This window comes from Orcinus orca, chromosome 2 (genome assembly GCF_937001465.1).
Source record: "Orcinus orca chromosome 2, mOrcOrc1.1, whole genome shotgun sequence".
NCBI classification, from domain to species: domain Eukaryota; kingdom Metazoa; phylum Chordata; class Mammalia; order Artiodactyla; family Delphinidae; genus Orcinus; species Orcinus orca.
The window spans coordinates 53,663,344-53,683,819 of record NC_064560.1 but is presented as its reverse complement, the minus strand read 5'-3'; the positions used below and the strand labels follow the sequence as shown (position 1 = coordinate 53,683,819).

Here is a 20,476-nt window from a genome sequence, read left to right as displayed (position 1 = left end):
TTTAGTTGCTTTTGTTTTCGTTTTTTTTAGTTACAAATCACCGTCAGTTTGGGCAGATGAAAAGGGAAGAGAAAGTAAATGGCAATTCTTTTTTGTTTTCAAAGCGCAAAATACTTTTTAGTGGAACAGAATGTTGCCTAAGTTACTACAGCAGTTAAATGTGGGCACCTGCTGCTGTGTCCACTGCTGAAAATTAAATTGTGAGGTACAGGCCCAGTAAAATGTAGGAAATTAACATTTTAGAATATTAAGTGATTAAAACGTCACTTCTCGACCACAAAACTGCTGTGGCCACCGCTTTATGTGCGGTTTCAAGCATCCCCTCTGCTGACTCGTGGCATGTGTGGGAGTTTTCCAGTGTCATGCAGTGTGATTCAAGGTGTGTTTGAAAGTTGCATTACATTTTGGGGATCCAAAATAAAATTTTCATTTGTTTACGCTGAGAAAGATTATGTAAAGAGAAACCCATTGAGTGTCAGGTGAGAAGGGAGTAGGAAGAACCAGAGTCCCTCTCCTCCCAGGTTACAGTGGCTCTGGCAGAATCTCTGCTGTAACTATTGAATATTTGGGACTCCAGAGTCTTTAAAGGCTCACCTCTTCCAGGGAAAGGCTCCACGGTAAACCAGTTTGTCAGTTTTAGCCCCTGTGGCTTAGCAACTGCCTGACCTCTCACCCAAACCCTGTGGCAGTCACTGTACCTGTGTTTCTGGAGGTGCTTGTGGGATTCAGATTGGGCCCTAAGGGCCTTGTCTCCAAATATTAGGATTTTGTTTTGATTGACAGTTGCTGCTTCTGATGGCAGAGGTGTAGACAGAGATGGATCCCCATCAGCTGAATTTGAAGGGTCAGTGCCTGTTTCTTTTTCCCTTGCATTTTTCATTTTTTACCCCTTTGGAGAGCTACAGATGTGAGGATTAGGACTTAAGAAAGCACTGCTGGCTCAGGGGAATTTAGAAAGTCAGCATGTCTGTGTCCAGGGAAAGACACACAGTCAGAGAGGAAGTGAGAGACATGAAGACCTCGGGTGGTACAGATAGCCAACAACTAAAAATTCACATACAAAGAAATAGGAAAGTGTGGTCCGTTAAAGGAAAAAACTGAGAAACTGTCCCTCAGGAAGACATGACAGACTTACTAGACACTACCTTAAAGATGCTCAAGGAGCTAAAGGAAGACGTGGACAAAGTCAGAAAAAACAATGAACAAACCAGGAATACCAATAAAGAGAATAAAGTTTTATAGACGTCTCCCTCTGCTCTGTACCTGTTGTCAATGGTTTGTCCAGCATCTAACAGTCTAAGACGCCACGGCCCATATGGCAACCACTAGCCACTGTAGCTACCCAGTAACTGGTTACATGTGTCTTTTAGCCTAAAAGTTCCTACTAAAGAACTAGAAACAATATAAAAATGCATTTTGAAACTCTATGTCATTTATCACTTAAGCTACCATAGGCAGGTTGACCTGTTACTGTACTGAAGTTTTAACAAAGTAGACAACAGTATCAAAATGTGGTAATTTAGTTTTGTTTTTATTTTTCAATAAAGTTACTATTAGCTACACAGTCTTGCCTGAAATTAATTGTTCAGGGTTAACAAATGGATTTTTCTATTGAATTTATAAAACATTTAACTTTGTAAGAAATTTTTATCTTTTTCTTCATTACTTACTAATACACAGCATTCAAAGATAATAAAGCTGTCTTAAGATTTCAAATCTGAGAAGTCTATGGCAAGAGTTCAAAGAAGTACATTAGTCAAAGTGTACTTTAAATATTAATACACACATATTCCATAACCCAAATCTATTTAATATGAACGTTAGCCTTTCTTTTTGATAATTTTCCCCCTACAACACAGCCTGACTCAGCAGAACAGTGGTTCTCAACTGTGGGTGATGCTGTCCTTGAGGAGACATTTGGCATCTGGTGTCACTGGGGCTGTCATGGGGGGAGGGGTGCCAACAGCATTTTTTTATGTAGAACCTGGGGATGCTGCTAAATCCTACAACACAAAGGATGAGCCCCCAAAAGAATTATCCAACCCAAACATCAGCAGTGCCAAGGTTAGAATACCCTGTTGTAGAGTATGACCCAACTGACCCAAGTTCCATTTTACAAATAGCCTGTCTGTTCCCAGTAACTCTGAAAACCACAGGCAACGATTATTTAAATGAATTAACCTAGCCAATGTCATTACCAAAAACAATGTTTGACTTTAAGTATCAAAATACTTCAGAATGATCAAAACACAAAATTAACAATGGCAGAAATCAGGATATATACCATTGAATTCCCTTGAACCTGTTCTATATTAATCTCAATCTGAAAAGTTAATCTGAAGTGTTTTGAAGTAGATAAGCAAATAGTTTCCATTGCACATTCTTCTGGACTATGATAAAAATTGAAAGATACATCAAGCACCTGGCAAACAGCAAAGTGCTCTACAAGTCTTCTGAAAAGGTTTATCACAATATATTAAAAAAATGAAGAACTTATTTGTTCACATTTGTCATAACCATCTGTTTAGATAGGTTAAGTTTATTTGCTCTTTTTTATAATAATCTCATAAATATTTTTTACAAATTGCAGTTAACATATATGGGTTGTATGACACAAATCAAGAATTCTTTTCCACACGAATTCTGGTTGTAAAGTAACAGTATTTCCAATGAGAGTTCTAACGGGGAACCAGGTTTTTAAAATATTCATCTTAAGTTTACTAAGTAGAGAAATTCTTTAGTACTTTATTAATCATTCATCACCACATCTACATTCTGTGTATTTTCTCATGGTCAACAAACTGATTCAAATGATTTAAGTTATCCCACCACCTAAAGAGAAAAGTCTCTGCAATAATTTGAAACCACGGAGTTATCTTAATTTCACCATGGGCTGCCTTTTCCAGAAGTTCTTCTAGTTCTTCCTTTGATACGTAACAATAGCTTTTAATCTCATTGGGATCTGGATTCAAGGTCACATTCTTCTTCACAAACAAAATGTAATCAATTTCATGTTCTCCCCAGATACCATCAGATTGAGCCTTGTAATGAATTCGTGTTAGATAATTAATTTCTTCTGGAGGAACCTAGGACAAAACCCCCAAAACCTCCAAAATATCAATAAAGTAATCAAAACCCACTACATTTCAGTAATACCTTGAACAACAGAACTAGTGTTAGAATGACAACTTTTGAAACATTAGTCTCCTATTAATATATGGAAATAGTATTAAATAACATTAAATAGTTTCAAGTGTCTGACACTTTTCCCATAGGACCAAAAATAGAAGTAGATTTATTGAAAACTGTATTAAAAAAAGAAAAGCAGTCACTCTAACTAGAAGTGTGCCATTCTGCCTCACATATTAATATTAACGGGAGAAAAAAATTTACCATTTTAACTAAATGAGAGATTATTTATTCGTGTATTATTAAAAGGAGACGATTCCAGGGAAAAAAAGATTATTTAAATTCACCCAATCAGATCTGAGGTTCACAAGAAAATATTCATCTTTGATCTGATCAATTATAAAACAGTCAACTTTATAAACTGGTTAACAGATCAATCCATTTTGGTACTGAGGTAAATATCGACAAGTATTATGAAATCAAAATTTAACCTTTATCCAATGGGCTTTCTTGGCCTAAAAAAGCAAGAGATTACAAAGCAGAAAGCTACACCTAAACTTAATGTTTTACTAAAAACGGTTTCAAAGTATTCTATGTTTCAGCTAGTATGGCTGCTTACCTCTTCCATGGGAATTCCCAACTCAGCCTTTAAACGCCTCTGTGCTGCTCGCCTTACTCCAATTGCATTGTTTTCTTCAAGCTCTCGTGGATTATTTAAGGGATGACTACAGCAAGTATTAGTAAAACAACCTGGAACATGTTAATATAGATGTACATTAACTTTTCTTCAAAGCAGGTCTGAAAGGTTAAGAAAACTTTAAATTTTAAAAGTAACATAAAAAATGATTGTTGAGGATTTCTAGATCCGTTTTAATAAGCTATCAGCAACCATTTTGTGACACTTGGGTAGATAGTTTTTATGAACGCCTTCTTAACCAAAGCGATGATAACGTGTATTAGATACAATTTAGAAAGTTATATATGAATCTACACATACCTAGCAGTTTTTATCCTTTATTAGGATAAACCTTAGGTCTTATTAGGTTGCAACCGCCGTATAAGTTTTTTGTATGAAGAATATAAAACTAAGTCATTCAAAAGATTTCTTTTTTGACCTTGGCTACCAGAAGTTCCACGGGACAAAATCAAACTAAATACAATCGCCAACAAAACACTACACAAAGCACACTAACCTGGAAAGGTAATTTTAGCGTCTGATCTCTGCTGCAGCAGGAGCTTATTTTCAGTGTTGAATAAGAAAACACTAAAAGCTCGATGCAATAATCCTGAAAGCAAAAGAAATACGATGAATTGAGTTTTAAGAGGCCAGTTACTTGCCTGTTGCTTTGGGGTCCGAAGGAAGCGGGGCTGCCGCCCGGGGACCCGGCCCGCCCGCCGCCCCCGCGGGCACCTCTCTCGATGTTCTCGTTCAGATGGCAGTTCTTCTTGGTCTCCGCCCCGATCCTCCGGTCGTTCTCGTCGATGAGTATGCACATCTCCGCCAAGAGCTGCACCTGCCGCTCGTCCAGCTCATCAGTGCTCACCTCGGGCATCGCGGCCCAGCCTGCGCGCCTACCCGGGGATCTGGCGGGGGAGGTGGGGACCCGGGGGTTGGAGGCTGAGCCCGCCGCCCCGCGCCCCTCCCTCCGCCCGCCCCGCCACCTACCCCGCGCCGTCCTCCCGGCCTGCGCCCACCCAGCCCGGCGGCGACCCCACGCGCTTCCCGCGCCGCATAGACCTCCGCCCTCTGGCTTCTCCCCAAAACAGTTAAGAGGAAAAAGCACCCTGAGCTCACAGGACGCGACTAACAGGCACTGGGCCCGCCCCTCAGCGCCAAGCCCGACGCCGAGCCCGGGACTCCAGCCCGCCTCCCCTCAGAGACCCAGCCTCCTTACCTCACAAGCAGACCGAAAGCGGTACGACACTCCGCAGCGCTCGCCTCCTGCAGGCCTAGCTCCCAAGCACAGGGCCCGCCCCCGGCCCGAGCCCGGCCTCCCACCGCCGCGCGCCCAATCGCCCGCGCCCGCGCCAGAGAGCGCCACATCGCCGCTGGCCAATGGCGCGCCGGCCGCGCCTCACGTCACGGTCGCGCGGTGGCGCCACTCCCTGAGCGCGAGGTGTCTCCTCACAGGGCCGTGAGCTGCAGAGCCGCCCCCAGGCCGAAGCGCAGGTGCTTTCGGCGTCCTCCCTGTGCCGCTGAGTGGGGGCGGCTCCTCGACTGCGGAGCTACGTGACAGAGTGAGCTAGGAGAGAAGGGGCCTGGGAGAGCGGCCGCCCACCAGTCACGCCCTGGCCGAGCCAGCCAATCGAGGCGCCCGACGCCCTGCGCTGGTGACGTGCTGATGTCAGGCGTCTCTGCACGCTCGGGCTCTGAGGCGTGGAGAAGCGCCTGCTCGCGGCTGTTCTGTGCACTAAATTGATATCGGTCGGTAAGCGTGAGCCGTTGCATCCGGAAGTGTAGCGACTTAAAATTGTGAATAAAAGGAATTAAAAAAAACTTGACCTTTACAATTCGGAGTTGCTGGGAAACCACAAGAAACTAAGGGAGAGAGAGAGAGAGAGAGAGAGACGCATGGCATAGATTCCCCATCACAGGTCTCGGAAGGAAACAACACTGACACAAACAAAATGTAACACTGACACCTTGATCCTGGACCTCAAGCCTCCAGACCTGAGACAATAAATTTCTGTTGTTTAAGCCTAGTTTGTGTTATTCTGTTACAACAGCCCTATCAAAAGAATGCGCTGTGGAAAATGTGGACTTTGATGTGGACCTGGATTTTAATCCAATCTTTGCTCCATTGTATACTAGCTTTCTGACTTTTGACAAGTAATTTTTTTAACATCTTTATTGGAGTATAATTGCTTTACAATGGTGTGTTAGTTTCTGCCTTATAACAAAGTGTATCAGCTCTACATATACCTATATCCCCATATCTCCTCCCTCTTGCGTCTCCCTCCCTCTAACCCTCCCTATCCCACCCCTCTAGGTGGTCACAAAGCACCAAGCTGATCTCCCTGTGCTATGCAGCTGCTTCCCACTAGCTATTTTACATTTGGCAGTGTATATATGTCCATGCCTCTCTCTCACTTTATCCCAGCTTACCCTTCCCGCTCCCCGTGTCCTCAAGTCCATTCTCTACGTCTGTGTCTTTATTCCTGTCCTGCCCCTAGGTTCTTCAGAACCTTTTTTTTTTTTTTTAGATTCCATATACATGTGTTAGCAAACAGTATTTGTTTTTCTCTTTCTGACTTCACTCTGTATGACAGACTCTAGGTCCATCCACCTCACTACAAATAACTCAATTTCGTTTCTTTTTATGGCTGAGTAATATTCCATTGTATATATGTGCCACACCTTCTTTATCCATTCATCTGTTGATGGACACTTAGGTTGCTTTTGACAAGTTTTTTTTTTTTTTTTTTTGCTGTATGCTGGCCTCTCACTGTTGTGGCCTCTCCCATTGCAGAGCACAGGCTCCGGACGCGCAGGCTCAGCGGCCATGGCTCACGGGCCCAGCCGCTCCGCGGCATGTGGCATCTTCCCGGACCGGGGCACGAACCCGTGTCCCCTGCATCGGCAGGCGGACTCTCATCCACTGCACCACCAGGGAAGCCCTGACAAGTAATTTTAACATTCTTACCCTTAATTAGAATTCAATTTAGAATAATTTTTTTTTAAATTGAAGTATAGTTGTGTTAATTTCTGGTGTAGAGCAAAGCGATTCAGTTATACATGTAGTTTTCCAATTCTTTTACGGTATAGGTTTACAAGATATTGATTATAGTTCCCTGTGCTTTACAGTAAATCCTTATCTATTTATATATATTAGTGTGTATATGTTAATCCCAACCTCCTAATTTATCTCTACCCCCCCACCTTTCCCCTTTGATAATCATGTTTGTTTTCTGTATCAGAGTCTTTTCTGGTCTACAAATATGTTCATTTGTATCATACTTTAGATCTCACATATGATATATATTTTTATCTTTTTTCACTCAAAATGATCTCTAGGTGCATCCATGTTGCAAATGGCCTTATTTAATTCTTTTTCATGGCTGAGTAGTATTCCACTGTATTCATGTACATTTTCTTTATCCATTCATCTTGTCAATGGACATTTAGGTTCATTCCATTTTTTTTTTCATTCCATGTTTTGACTCTCGTGAATAGTGCTGTTATGAACACAGGGGTGCATGTATCTTTTCAAATTAGAGTTTTGTCCAGATATATGCCCAAGAGTGGGATTGTAGGATCATACAGTAACTCGATTTTTCATTTTTAAAGGAACCTCCATACTATTCTCCATAGTGGTTGTACCAATTTACATTCCCATCAACAGTACAAGAGGGTTCCCTTTTCTCCACACCCTTTCCAGCATTTGTTATTTGTAGATTTTTTGATGATGGCCATTCTAACCAGTGTGAGGTGATACCTCATTGCACTTTTGATTTATATTTCTCTAATAGAATAATTTTAAATTTATTGGGTTGTTTTGAGGATCAAAGTTACCAAAGCTGTGAACTGCCTGGCATGCAACAGGCCCTCAGAGTGTTGACTCCTTTCCTGTCTTAGTTTTGTGACACTTTATGCAATCATTTTATTTACAGTGACTTTTATGGACTCCTAAGTATATCAGAGAAAATGTTACCCCAATTAACAATACCCTAAGTTTCATCCAAACTGTGGATGCTGTGCTGTAAAACAAAACCACATATTAGCATGTGAATCAGTTGCAGCCAATATTGTGGTTAATCAGGCATTGTATGTGCTCCCTCACCCAGCGGAATGCCTTGTGCATATTAGGTCTTTAATAGAATTTCTTGTTGAATGATAGCCACAACCTCCAAGTGTGACATCCTCAGTTCCCCTTATACAATTTTTTAAAAAATTTATTTATTTATTTATTTATGACTGCATTGGGTCTTCATTGCTGTGCAAAGGCTTTCTCTAGTTGTGGTGCTTGGGCTTCTCCTTGTAGTGGCTTCTCTTACTGCAGAGCACAGGCTCTAGGCCCGAGGGCTCAGTAGCTGTGGAACATGGGTTTGTCCCCTGCATTGGCAGGTAGATTCTTAACCACTGCAGCACCAGGGAAGTCCCACACCTTATATAATTGATTTTAGTAATAAGCTTTATTATACTCAATGCTGAAGTAACTTCAGGTTTTATTCTACAAACTTTTTGGTTATTTGGATCCTCAAATATGTCAAGTTTGTTCCTTGTGCAGCAATCATACTAGTGCTTCTTGACTCCGAATGATGACCTTTACTGTTTAAAAGAAAAATGCTCCCACGTCTGATTTCGTCTTTACTTAAGGCTTTAAACGCCCAGCTGGTTGTTCGTAGAGCCGAGGCCTTCTGCGCACCCTGTAATTTTTCCAACCTGGACAAGGACAAGAAGGCCATCAGGTCCCACCTTCCGCGGCGAGAGGCTGCCTTTGTTTCCTCTCTGCAGCCAATGGCTAACACACATTTCAGACGGAGGCTGCAGTGGGTGAGTCACCCTCCGCAGATCCGCCAGGCTCCGCGCGCAGCCACCTCGCTCCCGACGCCCCGGGAAACGGCTCCCGGCACACCCGGCGGTTCTGACTGGGAGCAGCCGTTCCCACATGCCCGACCTGGGTCCCGATGGACGCCGACCTGCGCCAGACCCGGGCGCCCGCAGTAACCCGCCGCCGTGAGTACCCGCGGGCCCTCAGCGCCCCCGCCCCACCTCCCGGCCCTTCGCTGCGTCTCCAGATGGTCGCCGACCTCGCGGGTCGAGGCCCCGGCGGTCTCGGTGTCGAACAACACCACCACGCCTCCACCACCTCCGCGACCCACTTAGGGCCCCCTGACCGCACTGGCGGCGCACGGGCCTTCCTTCGCGGGGCTGGATTTCCGGCGGTACTAGCTTGGGGCGGAGGTGGGACTTCCTGCGGCGCCTGCGTGTAGTGGATTTCCGGCGCGGGGCTGAGGGGGAGCCGCGACTTCCGGCGCCGGAAGTGTGGGGCGTCGGGCTGCCGGGTCTTAGAGCTGTTCGTCCGCGTCCGTCCCCGGCGCCGCGTGGCTGGGAACCCAGGGGCGGCAGCGCACGGCCCGGCTGGCACTGCGCGGTGGCGGGTTCGGCGGCGGCGTGACAGGTGAGTGCCGGCCTGCCATCTTCAGCCCGGGACGGGCCGCCTCTCTGTGTGTGGCAGCGGCCTCGCGCCGGGCGGGGCGTGCCTGTGGGGGCCGGCGGCCTAGTGCCCTCGGACCCCGTGCCCTCTGACCCCGATCGCGCGCCCCCGAACCTGGACCGCGTCTCCCCCGAACCCGCGCCCCGACCTGGACCGCGTCCCCCTCCGACCCCGAGCCCGGCCGGGTCTTGACGTGGTTGGAACGCGCGCCCCTCGCCCAGAGCGGCCTGTGAGGCGGGTCCTTCGAGGCGCCCGGGAGTCTCCCGCCCGCAAGCGCTCAGGAGCCCGGGAGCCGTGGGCCCCTTAGCGGGTGTGGGGCCGCGGGAGGGGCGCCGCGACCTTGGGCAGGAGTTGCCGCGGGTCCATGTCCAGCCTCGCGTCCTGCAGAGTGCCCGCACGGAGGCATCGGCGAGTGTCCTTTCTCCTCAGAGCTTTGCACAGCCGCGCGCACCTGTTGTGCCCTGGCCTTGAGCTGACACCCCAGCCACTTCCCCCAGGGGTACCGACAGCCCTCTGAATTCCCTAGTCCTGGTTTTACTAAGAAGATTTCACAGTTACGTATTTCGTCCGCGGTTCGAGGACCTTAACGATTAAGGTCTTTAAACAGTCTTGGTTGTTTTCCGGTTATCATGCCCCCAGTCCCGTCTCACGACCAGAGCTGGTGAGCGTGTGTTTCGTGCCTTCGACTGGGTCAACGATAGGACACCTTACCCGGGTTGACCGAGGGTGGACTGCGGCGCTGCCTCTGGTTGATGTCGCTCAGCAGTTGAGTTTGGTGTTTGCACAATGAAATGCTATGGAAAACTCTACCGACCTTTTTGTGGAAGTCCAGTCACGTTTTGTATTTTTAAGTGCCACATGCAAATTATATCCTTTAACCATTTTGTACACATGATTAACGTTCATGACGTTTACTATTCAGTCAGGTGTTTTTCTCTTGCTAAAAGAAAAGTGTTTAAAAATTCCACTGGATATGGAATTGTGAGTAATGTTTTGTAGGTGGGGGTAATAGGCATGTGGCAGTATATAGCAAGGACAAATGAGTTGGACAGAAGGAGAGTTTATATTAAATTCATTTGTTTGACCGATAGGATAGGGAGGTGGGATTTTTGGAGGGGACTATTTATACTTTTTTGAATGTGTTTAAAGAACCAGTAGGACCTTTTAGTCACATAAATCTTCTGTTTAAAGTGGTCATATGCCCTGTGATACAGGGTTAGTATGACTGTTTTGAAGAAAGATGGTTATCTTGGAATTTCGGGCTTCTGTTTTAGTTTGTATTGAGGTGAAACAGTGCATAGTGGTTAAAGCAGCTTACTCACCTGTGTGAAGAAGTTTTCTTTTTACAGCTCCATGGCCAATTGACTAAGTGTTAGTCTGTTAGGTACTTGGGAACTGTACCTCACAGAGGTGTTGTGAGTATTAGTGACTCTGTAGTTACTGATCCATTTGAGCCTCACCACAGACTTCCCAACCCATCAGTATCTCTCCATCATTTCTTTTGTCTGTATTTCCCTTCTTGTCTAGCTTAGGTTCCACGCTATATCACTTCAGTATTCTTTTTACAAACACCTGCAACCTGCTCCATTCTCCATGATGTCATCCTGCAAAACCCCTCAACGTGTTATCAGACATTTAAATAAGATTTATGCTAACACTGACCCGTGGACTGAGGTGAACACGATAGATACGTCCCTTCCTGGGCTAAGGGCTTGTTCTCCACCAGGGTGAGCTGTGGAAGGAAGGAAGGAAGTGGTGGTGGGACCAGTGAAGACTGTGGGGAACAAGATGGAGGATGTGAATGAAGAGGCAAGAGTAAAATTTTTAAAAAGTTTCAGGAAAAAGATTGTGATAGATTAACAGAAAAAAAAGAAGAAATTTAAAAGAGGTTAGAAGAACTAGAGAAACCTACAGATCTAATTTTGGAAGAATTAGAAATTACGTAAAGTTTAGCTGAAGAAATTACAGGAAGAGACAGAAATTGAATTAGCCAGATAATCTTTTTTTTTTGTTTTTTTTTGCGGTACGCGGGCCTCTCACTGTTGTGGCCTCTCCTGTTGCGGAGCACAGGCTCCGGACGCGCAGGCTCAGCGGCCATAGCTCACGGGCCTAGCCCCTCCGCGGCATGTGGGATCTTCCTGGACCGGGGCGCGAACCCGTGTCCCCTGCATTGGCAGGCGGACTCTCAACCACTGCGCCACCAGGGAAGCCCAGCCAGATAATCTTTGAATGTTAATAACACAGTGTGTGGCATAGGCATTATGAACCCATATTGACATATGACTTCACAGTTTAGAAAGTTACTAAGAGAGAAAATCAGTATGAAAAAAATCATTTGAGGCCAGGTTTTGGGGAACCAAAACCTCTTCCAGATTTATAATTGTTTGAAATGTATGTGTTTGGTTGGAAATTGATCAATGGGAAAAGATGACCAGTGTATTGACTATTTTGTGAAGTGACCAACAAAAGCAGGCAAAGCCCAGAACACCATGTGGTTCATGGGGTTGAGGGAGGAGTTAAAGACTTAGGGACAGGCAGAAGGTGAGGATTTTAAGTTAGTTGTGAAGCAGATTGCTTATTTCCTACTGAAGATACAGAGGCTGGAAATGCCGGTGATGTGATACTTAAGGGAAACAATTGTTGAGGTGAAAGGAGGGTTGATACTGCAATTTTCATGGTTCCTATCACCAATTTGTAGAATCTTGGGTAGGCATTAACTTCCCAGTTTATGCTTACCAGATGCATAAACTTTCTACTGATGAAGTTCTTAAGGGAGGAAAGAGAAGCTCTTTGCTTCTTTATTTGCTTGATTGAAATGTCTAAAGGTAGTCTCCTTTTTTCTTGAGCTTTCACAGGGTGTTAATATGTTTGTTCCTTGATTGAAATGTCTAAAGATAGTCTCCTTTTTTCTTGAGCTTTCACAAGGTGTTAATATGTTTGTTCCTATAAAAAACATAACATAAACTGCGAAGTGACTATGATAAATCTCTGTGTTGAAAATCTTGACAACTGAGATGCTTTATGAAGTTAGTAATTTAATATGTATAATCACTGAAAAAGAGAATTATATCGACCTTTTTTTTTATGAAGAATATAATTTCTGGATAAGATTCCTTTAAATCAGTTTGATTTCTTGGTTAACTTTTGTGTATGGCGCACTTAAATAGTCTCTAAATGTTTCCCTTAAAAAATTACTGGAATATTCTTCACTGGGATCATAGGAGTTGCTTAATAACGTAAATTTGTTATTTGAAATAATAATATTCAAATATTTCAAATTAAATATCAGTATCTTTTTTTGTGTATATTAAATTCTACCAACCACAGATTCTGCCATTGTGAGTTTTTCTTTATACCTTTGTTTCAACTATCTCTAATTTCTATAGCTCAGATTTTTCAGATAAATTTCATGAAAAAGATTCGTTGTCATTTTGTTGTGTCAAAAATTAATCGAAATTAATTTTTCCATATATCATGTAAGGGGCTGATAGTTTTATTTTTTGTCTGTATCTACCAGTAATATAACCTTTTTTTTCCCTTCTTGCGAAGAAGCGTAATAATGGTAAGGCATTGGACCTGGAGGCATGATGGAGTCAAACTGACCATCTTTACTGTCTGTGTAGACCTCTCCCAGATTTATACATGCTGCCTAGTTCTCTTTTCATCTCTAGACCCGTACACCTCCTGCTTCCTTGTATGTTAGATATTCAAAGACATTGCCAAAACATAATATATTCAGTATTAGGTCTTGGTTTCTTCTCCATATCTGCTGCCTCATCTCAGTAATCTGATCTCCGTTTCACCTACCTCTTGCCTCAGAAACAAGGGCTATCCTTGATACCTCTCTCTTCCCACCCCCAGCACCCCCTCATCCAGTCCATTCATCTACCTCTAATCTTAACTATCGTCATTTATTGCCTAGACTGTTTCAGTAACTTCCTAACTGGCTTCATTCATGGTCATCTTATCTTTCCATGTATTTTTCACATAGCAGCCAATCTAGTGTTGCTTATTTGCTTAAAAACTTTTAAGTAGCTTCCTTTTTATTTTACGATAAACTATAAACACGAAAGAACAGACTCTTAAGCCTGTCTCTCCACTTATCTTGCACCATTCTCTCCATTGTTTGCTGTGTTGTAGCTACAGTATTTATTTTTTAATATCTCTGATAAACTAGTCTCGTTCCTGGCTCAGGACATTTGCACATGCTGTTCCTGTCCTTAAAATATTTACTCCCTTTTCTGTTTTCCACATGGTTAACTCATAGGAATTCTTCAGTCTTGATTTAGATGCCAGTTTGTCAGAATGACCTTTGTAACTCTTTAGCTAATAGCTGGCCTCATAATATTTGCATATGTCTTTTGAAGCACTCATCACAATTTATAGCTTCTGTAATAAGTTATGAGATTGTGTGTTTAATGTCTGTCTTCCACCTCAACTCTAAGCAACCTGAGGGTAGGGACCAAGCCTGTTCTTTCACCACAACATTCCCAGTACCTAGCTCATCTACAGATAAGAGCACTATTGATGAGTGACTTAATGAAATAATGCTGTTATCATCCCTGCTTTAAAGATGACACAGGAACCACCTTAGGAAGGTGGTTAAGTAACTAGACCAAGGTTACACAGCCCGTCAGTGGTAGATGTAGCATTCATCCATTTCTATTCATGCATACATTCAACAAATATTTGAGGATGTGTTTATGTCAAGCCTAACAAATACAGTAGTGGCCCCAGTTAACTGTGCCCCCGTCCTCATTGTGTTGATGGTGTAGTGGGGGAGACATTCATTAAGTGAGCAAACTATAAAGATCTAAGTACAAACGTGGTGAGGATCATGAAGTGCTGTGACTAGCGCTTGTCAAGGGAGGCCATTTTGAGGAAGTAACGGTCAAGCTGAGGCTTCATGATGGAAAAGAGCCAACCCTTTGAGGGGTTGGGGTGTGGGGTGGGGGGGACTTAGGTTTGTATGACTCCCAAACTCATGTTCTTAACCATTGGGCTCTTCTATGGATTTTATTCTGAGTGGGTGTTTAACTTAATTGGGTTATTTGTATCCATGTTATTCTACTAAATATCTGAAGTGCAAAACTATTTAGTTCCAGTCACTGTTATTTTTTAGGGAAGCACAATGTTATTCAGTGTATAACCAAAACTAGTGAGTGAAATAAGGTGTGATGGATTACACAAATTCTTTCTCATTCTCCCATCAAGAGGTGGTCTCAGCCCTCTACTTGAATCTGGGTTGGCCTTGTGACCTGCTTTGACAAATTGAATATCCAAAAAAGTGAGGGGAATGGAAGATTTTTTTTTTTAATGAGAATTTTAGAGATAAAAAAGCAACCTTATTCCTTTTTTTTTTTCTTTTTCTTTTGCCCTTATTCCTTTTTTAAGTGTCCTTTTAAAAAAAAAAAGATTTGAGAGTTAAATTTTGTCTATATAATGCTACAAAAAGTAAGTGATAATTTTAATAGATTAATGGATTTCAGATTTTTAAACCTAAACACACAGAATTGACCAATTTGAATGTTTTTAGTGGGTTGTGAAACAAGACTTACTTTTCTGTTGCCATTTTAAACCAAGGCCTATACATGTCTAATTTGAGACTCAAAAGATCTCTGCCTTTGTAGTAGATGTACTTTTCCTATTCCTCCAAGTACAGCTAAAAACACTGGGCATTAAATACAGAAGAAATATGAGACTGAAAAGTGGAGAGAAGAAAGTAGACTAGCTAGATGTATGGGGACCTGAGAAATGATGCAGGGCTGAGTTTCCTGGGTTTTCTTTTTGCCCCATACATCCCGGCCTGGGGCCTGGAGAAACCAGCAACCCAGCAACACCAAAGGGCTCAGAGAAGCCCCAAGAAAAGCCAAAAGACCAGGAAAGAGACAGCCTGCCAGTCAGGACATGTTTAGAAAACATTGTAGCCCCTGTCTCACCCTTACTATCAAAGGCAGGGTGGGGAATCTAGACTTTTACCCCTGACAGTCTTTATTGAGACAACACTCTGTGCTTGGTGGTATCAGTACAGAGCTGGGATTTTCATCTCTGTTGGGTGGTAACAAAGAACACCCTCCTTCTTCCTGTTGGGATGGCCTCAGAAGAAACTTAGTAGAGATTCAGGAGTTTTACCATCACCCGTGGTAATGAGGCCGTGTAGGGCACAGTAACAAAGCACCCCTGGTTCAGCGCCTGTGATACAAGTAGAGGCCAAGGGAGAGGCTGAACTCTAACCCCGCCTGGCATTAACAAGGAGTACTTCCACCCAGATGAGTGGAAGCTGAGTGGGAAGCCCTCACTTCCATCTCCACCTTCTACATCCACCTGGCAGAAACAAGACCGCACCCTTGTTTGCCTGCTGGGGCAATGTCAGAAGAGGCCTGCTGTAATAGAAGACTGAAACCAGATCCCATGCCTGATAGCAGTGCCCACAATATTGAGGCTTAAGTGACAAGTATTTTAAAGCAGCCATCATAAAAGTTTTTCAGTGAGGAAATGCTAACACTTGAGGCAAATGAAAAATAGAAAATCTCAGGAAGAAAATATAGGATATAAAGAATAAACAAATGGAAATTTTAGAACTGAGAAGTACAGTAAATGAGCTTGTGGAATCAGTTCACTGATTCTTTTCCTGTCCTTTCCATTCTTCCAACAGCAGAATGGAGAGGACAGAGGAAAAGAATCAGTGAACTTGAAGATAAAACAATAGAAATTAACCAATCTGAACAATAGAGAGAAAATAGACTGGAAAAAAGTAAACAGAACCCCAGGGACCTGTGAGACTTTAACAAGAGACCTATCTTTCTTATCATCAGAGTCCCAGAAAGAGAGGAGAAAGACAGTGAGGCTGAAAATATGTTTGAAGAAATACTGGTTGAGTATCTCCCAAATTTGGCAAGCCATAAACTTACAGATTGAAAAAGTTTAGTGAAATCCGGGCAAGATAAACTCAAAGAAATCTATGCTGAGACACATCATAGTCAAGCTTCTGAAACCAAAGATGAAAAAGCAGTGAGAGAGAGAAATGTCCCTTTACCTATAGTGGATTTCTCATCACAGACTACAGAGGCCAGAAGGAAGTAGCACATTTTTCAAGTGCTGAAGGAAAAGAACTATCAACTTAGAATTCTCTATCAAGTGAAAACATCCTTCAAATGATTTGTCACCAGCAGACCTACCCTAAAATAATAGGTAGAGGAAATTCTCTAAACAGAAAGGCAATCATGTGGGAACACCAGGAAGGAAGAACAAACAATGGAAAGAAAAAATAAATTGGTAAATTCAGTAGACTTCCTTATCTGAAATTAGGTTTGAAGGTTGAACCATAGCCGTCTGATGTGGTTCTTAGTGTGTATAGAGGAAATACTAAAGATGATTGTGTTATAAATGGGGAGGGCAAAGGGACACAGAGGAAGTAAGGCTTCTACACTTTACCATGAACTGGTAGAAGTTGATGATCAGCAGACTGTGATAAGTTGTAAAGAGTTAATGAAAATCTAGAGCAGCCACTAAGAAAAATTATATGAAAGAGAGAAACTCAAAAACTAGATAAGTCAAAATGAAATTCTAAAAAATGTTCAAATAACCTACAAGAAGGCAGAAGAAAGAAACAAAATGAGAGAACAAACAATGAATTACGCACTATGCCCAAGAGGGATTTATTCCATGGATGCAAGGTTAGATCAATATTTGAAAATCATCAGTGTAATTGACCTTAAAAAAAAGCCATGTGATCATATTAAATGATGCAGAAAAAACATGACAAAATTTAACACTTATGAAACTCTCAAAACATGAATAATAGAGGGGGACTTTCTCAATTTGATAAAACAATATTTACCCAAAACCTACAGCTAGCATCATACTTAATGGTGAAAACTGAATATTTTTACCTTGAGATCAGAATAATGCAAGGGTGTTTGCTATCACTTTCTAATTCAACAGAGTACTGGAATTTCTAGCCAGATCAATAAGATAAGAAAAGGAAATAAAGGCATACAGATCAGAAAGGAAGAAGTAAACTGTTCTTTTTTTACGTGACATAATAGTCTACAGAGGAAATGCCAGATAATCTACAAAAAAATCTCGAACTAATAAATGAGCTCAACAAGAACGTAGGATACAAGCTCAGTACACAAAAATCAATTGTATTTTTGTATACCAGCAATTAACATGTGGAGATGGAAATAAAAATACAGTGTCATTTAAAATTGCTCAAAAATAAAAGTATAATCTTCAGGGTAATTTTAGAATGTATGTGTAGAAATTTTATGGGAAAACTACAAAACTGAGGAAAGAAATCAAAGACGATCTAAAACCTGTATACCGTGTTCATAGATTGGAAGTCTCAACATAATAAAGATGCCAGTTCTCTCCAAATTGGTAAACAGATTAAACACAATTCCTATCAAAATCCTATCAGGATTTTTGTAGATACGGACAAGATTATTCTAAATTTATATGGAAGGGCAAAGGAACTGGAATAGCTAAGACATTTTGAAAAAGATGTAAGTGATAGGAATCACTAATTTCAAGACAGCACAGAACAACGGAACAGAATAGGGAACCAAGAAATAATCCCATAGGAATAAAGCCAATTGATTTTCGATCAAGATGCCAAACTTTCTCAATTTAGTGTAGGATGGATAGTCTTCAGCATATGGTGCTAGAATAATTGGATATCACCAGAAAAAAACAACAACAAAACCCAAAAAACCTTGATCTAAACTTCACATCTTATAAAAATATCAGCCCAAAAATAGCTCATAAATTTAGATGTAACCTATAAAACTAAAATTTTAAGAAGAAAACATAGAAAAACTTTGGGATTTAGGACTGGTCAAAAGTTCTTAGGCGTGACTCTAAAATTATCATTCTTAGAAGAAAAATAATTGATCAGTTGGACTTCATCAAAATTTAAAAGTTTTGGGAGAGTGGAGTTTGTGTGAATTATATCTCAATAAAGATTTTAAAAAATCTTTAGTTTTTTTTCTTTAAACATACAGCAGTCTCACTCTTGGGCCTTCATCCAAAAGAAGTAGAAACTTAAGTTCACACAAAAGCCTGCATATTATTGTCATAGTAGCTTTATTTACAATAGTAAGAAACTGGAAAGCACCAGAATTTTTTGCAGTAGCTGCACGGTTAAGACAGCTGTACTCCATCCACACTGGAACAGCACCAGCAATCAGAAGGAGGTGGCTGTTGGCTCACATGGCAAGGGGACGGGTCCTGTGAGTGCTAAGCTCAGAATCTCCAGAGGGCACATACTCTGTGCTTGGCATTTGTATAACGTTCTACGACAGCAGAGTTGGGGGATGTATGGCTGTGGGGTGGGCTTCAGAAAAGGTGGGATACTCTACATCTTACAGAGTGAGGACCCAAAGATACTGTCAGTAGTTGAAGAAGGAAGAAACATAAGTACATACTTAAATTACATGCACTAAAATAGATAGATTGGGAGAAGGAGGGACCAATAAGAGCAAAAAATGAGTAGGTAATGTCCAAGACGTAAATCTGCAGTTGAAGAAGGAAAATCTCATGTGTAAATATATTTCTTAGAATCATATTAGCTGGGACTTCCCTTTTGGTCCAGTGGCTAAGACTCTGCACTCCCAATGCAGGGGGCCTGGGTTCGTTCCTTGGTCAGGGAACTAGATCCCACGTGCTGCAACTAAAGATCCTGCACGTGGCAAGACAGATCCCGTGTGTTACAACTAAGACATGGCTCAGCGGAAAAAAAAATAATTAGCTAACAGTGATGTGATTATATTGGGAGGAGGAATTGATAATAGCAGGAAATGAGTAGATAATGTCCAAAATGGGTAAAGGACAATGTTTGCATTATGTGGATATTGGAATGCCGTGCAGGTATGCTGTGTAACGGCGGCCCTGACCACAGGTGTGTACTGGGAACATGGCTGGTTCCAAGCAAGAGGCATTGTGAGTATGAAGGAAAACGGGGAGCTTACGAACTGAAATACCCCGTTTGCGTTTTTTACGTTGACTAAAATGATATTATTTTAAACATATTGGGTTAGATCATTAGAATTTCACTTGTTCTTTTTTTGATGTGGCTACTAGAAAATTTATGATTACATGTGTGGCTTGCATTGGATTTCTCTTGGAGGGCATTGCTCTAGAATCTGTAGCCTGGAAAATTCAATTAGGATTGGTTCCCTCTGGGGAGTAGGCTGAGTCTGCCGAGAGTGGGCTAAGGGAGAGTTGTTATTTTAAGCCCTTCTTTGCTGTTTGATTTTTTTTTAAAGGATGTTAATGAAGTTTGATAAAAAGTTACCTCTTTAATAAAGGCTGTGGTCTCTATCTTAAAACATGATAATTTATCACATTCTAATTTACATAATAAATGTTAACATAGTAAGGAAATTTGCAATGAAAAGTAATCATCTATTTTTCCTTCATTTCAGTTTGCTGTGTCAGAAATAAAGTACTTGTTTTTCCTGCTCCTGTTTAGCTTCTTGCAGGAGTGACCAGGATATCACCTTTCAGAAGTAATGCCCACAGAAAGCGGGAGTTGTTCAACTGCTCGCCAAGCAAAACAGAAACGCAAATCTCACAGCCTTTCCATACGAAGAACTAACAGCTCAGAGCAGGAGAGGACTGGCCTGCCGAGAGACATGTTAGAGGGACAAGTGAGTGTCTGGTGAAGATGTGGATCTTGTTTGCAGTGTTTCAAACATAGCCAAATATATGCAGGTCTCCAAAGTAGAGAAAAAGTGTGGGTTACCAAAACACACAGCCTCCCTCATAAACCAGTTAAAACTGCTGTCAACAGCTTACACAGAGACAGAATTCGGTTTCCAGGTTAATGTGTTTACAGTACTTAATAAAAAATGTGGGTGTGACAGTTTGGACTAGTTTTTATTCTTTGTACAGGTGAATTGACAGTGTAGTTAGGTTTTCTGTCTCAGAGTCTCCAGAAGAGAAGAGAATCAGGTATAATGATCTCTTTCTATTCTCTGCAGAGTTTTTGGAATCTGATGTTTCAGTAACTTTTCTTGGCTTTATCCTGTGTTTGCTGTAGTTGAGTGTGTTATCTGCTGTTTATTACATTATGTCTTTCTGATAATTTGGTACCACCTTTGATTAAATGATCTAATATTTTATTGATAAGTTTGCTTTTACTTTTCCTAGTTCCTTTATGATGAAGAAAATGTTAGATTTTTAAA

At 41.9% G+C, this 20,476-nt stretch overlaps 2 protein-coding genes and 1 long non-coding RNA gene across 13 annotated transcripts in view; 1 reads left to right on the top strand and 2 right to left on the bottom strand.

Annotated features, from left to right (window-relative positions):
* Positions 1–1,510: 1,510 nt before the first annotated feature.
* On the bottom strand, positions 1,511–5,542 carry IDI1 (isopentenyl-diphosphate delta isomerase 1). Of its 4 annotated transcripts, none has more exons than XM_004278376.3 (5): positions 5,025–5,542; positions 4,541–4,713; positions 4,323–4,415; positions 3,749–3,879; positions 1,511–3,086 (listed from the first exon to the last, which is right to left on the bottom strand). In XM_004278376.3, the coding sequence occupies exons 1-5, from the start codon at positions 5,171–5,173 to the stop codon at positions 2,769–2,771; spliced, it is 864 nt and encodes a 287-aa protein (XP_004278424.1). In that variant the 5' UTR covers positions 5,174–5,542; the 3' UTR covers positions 1,511–2,768. The 4 variants fall into 4 exon arrangements, with proteins under 4 accessions (XP_004278424.1, XP_033258960.1, XP_033258961.1 ...); XM_033403069.2 differs by having other exon boundaries at positions 1,511–3,041; positions 5,025–5,540; XM_033403070.2 differs by lacking the exon at positions 5,025–5,542 and adding an exon at positions 4,868–5,013.
* Positions 5,543–6,350: 808 nt separating this feature from the next.
* The window catches only part of WDR37 (WD repeat domain 37), a 67,295-nt gene continuing 53,169 nt past the window's right edge, over positions 6,351–20,476 (top strand). For 4 of the 8 annotated variants that reach the window (XM_049705702.1, XM_049705699.1, XM_049705706.1 and 1 more), the window contains exons 1-2: positions 9,024–9,251; positions 19,762–19,939. In XM_049705702.1, coding sequence (XP_049561659.1) covers positions 19,802–19,939 — 138 coding nt within the window. In that variant the 5' untranslated portion in view covers positions 9,024–9,251; positions 19,762–19,801. Of the gene's footprint in view, positions 6,755–8,507; positions 8,807–9,023; positions 9,252–19,761; positions 19,940–20,476 lie in introns of those variants that run through there. The other 4 variants (XM_049705701.1, XM_049705700.1, XM_033403074.2 and 1 more) reach the window with 4 other exon arrangements.
* LOC125963431 (uncharacterized) lies at positions 8,244–9,024 on the bottom strand. The gene is made up of 2 exons (XR_007475417.1): positions 8,881–9,024; positions 8,244–8,512 (listed from the first exon to the last, which is right to left on the bottom strand). It is a non-coding gene; the product is annotated as an uncharacterized LOC125963431 (long non-coding RNA).

What these genes read in the sequence shown, in the direction of transcription:
- IDI1 (XM_004278376.3), bottom strand. Translation starts at nt 5,173, where the DNA reads ATGTGGCGCTCTCTGGCGCGGGCGCGGGCGATTGGGCGCGCGGCGGTG. An exon ending in GAACGAGAACATCGAGAGAG is followed by an intron (nt 4,416 to 4,540) that starts GTGCCCGCGGGG and finishes TTTTGCTTTCAG; the next exon opens with GATTATTGCATCGAGCTTTT. An exon ending in CGCTAAAATTACCTTTCCAG is followed by an intron (nt 3,880 to 4,322) that starts GTTAGTGTGCTT and finishes AACATGTTCCAG; the next exon opens with GTTGTTTTACTAATACTTGC.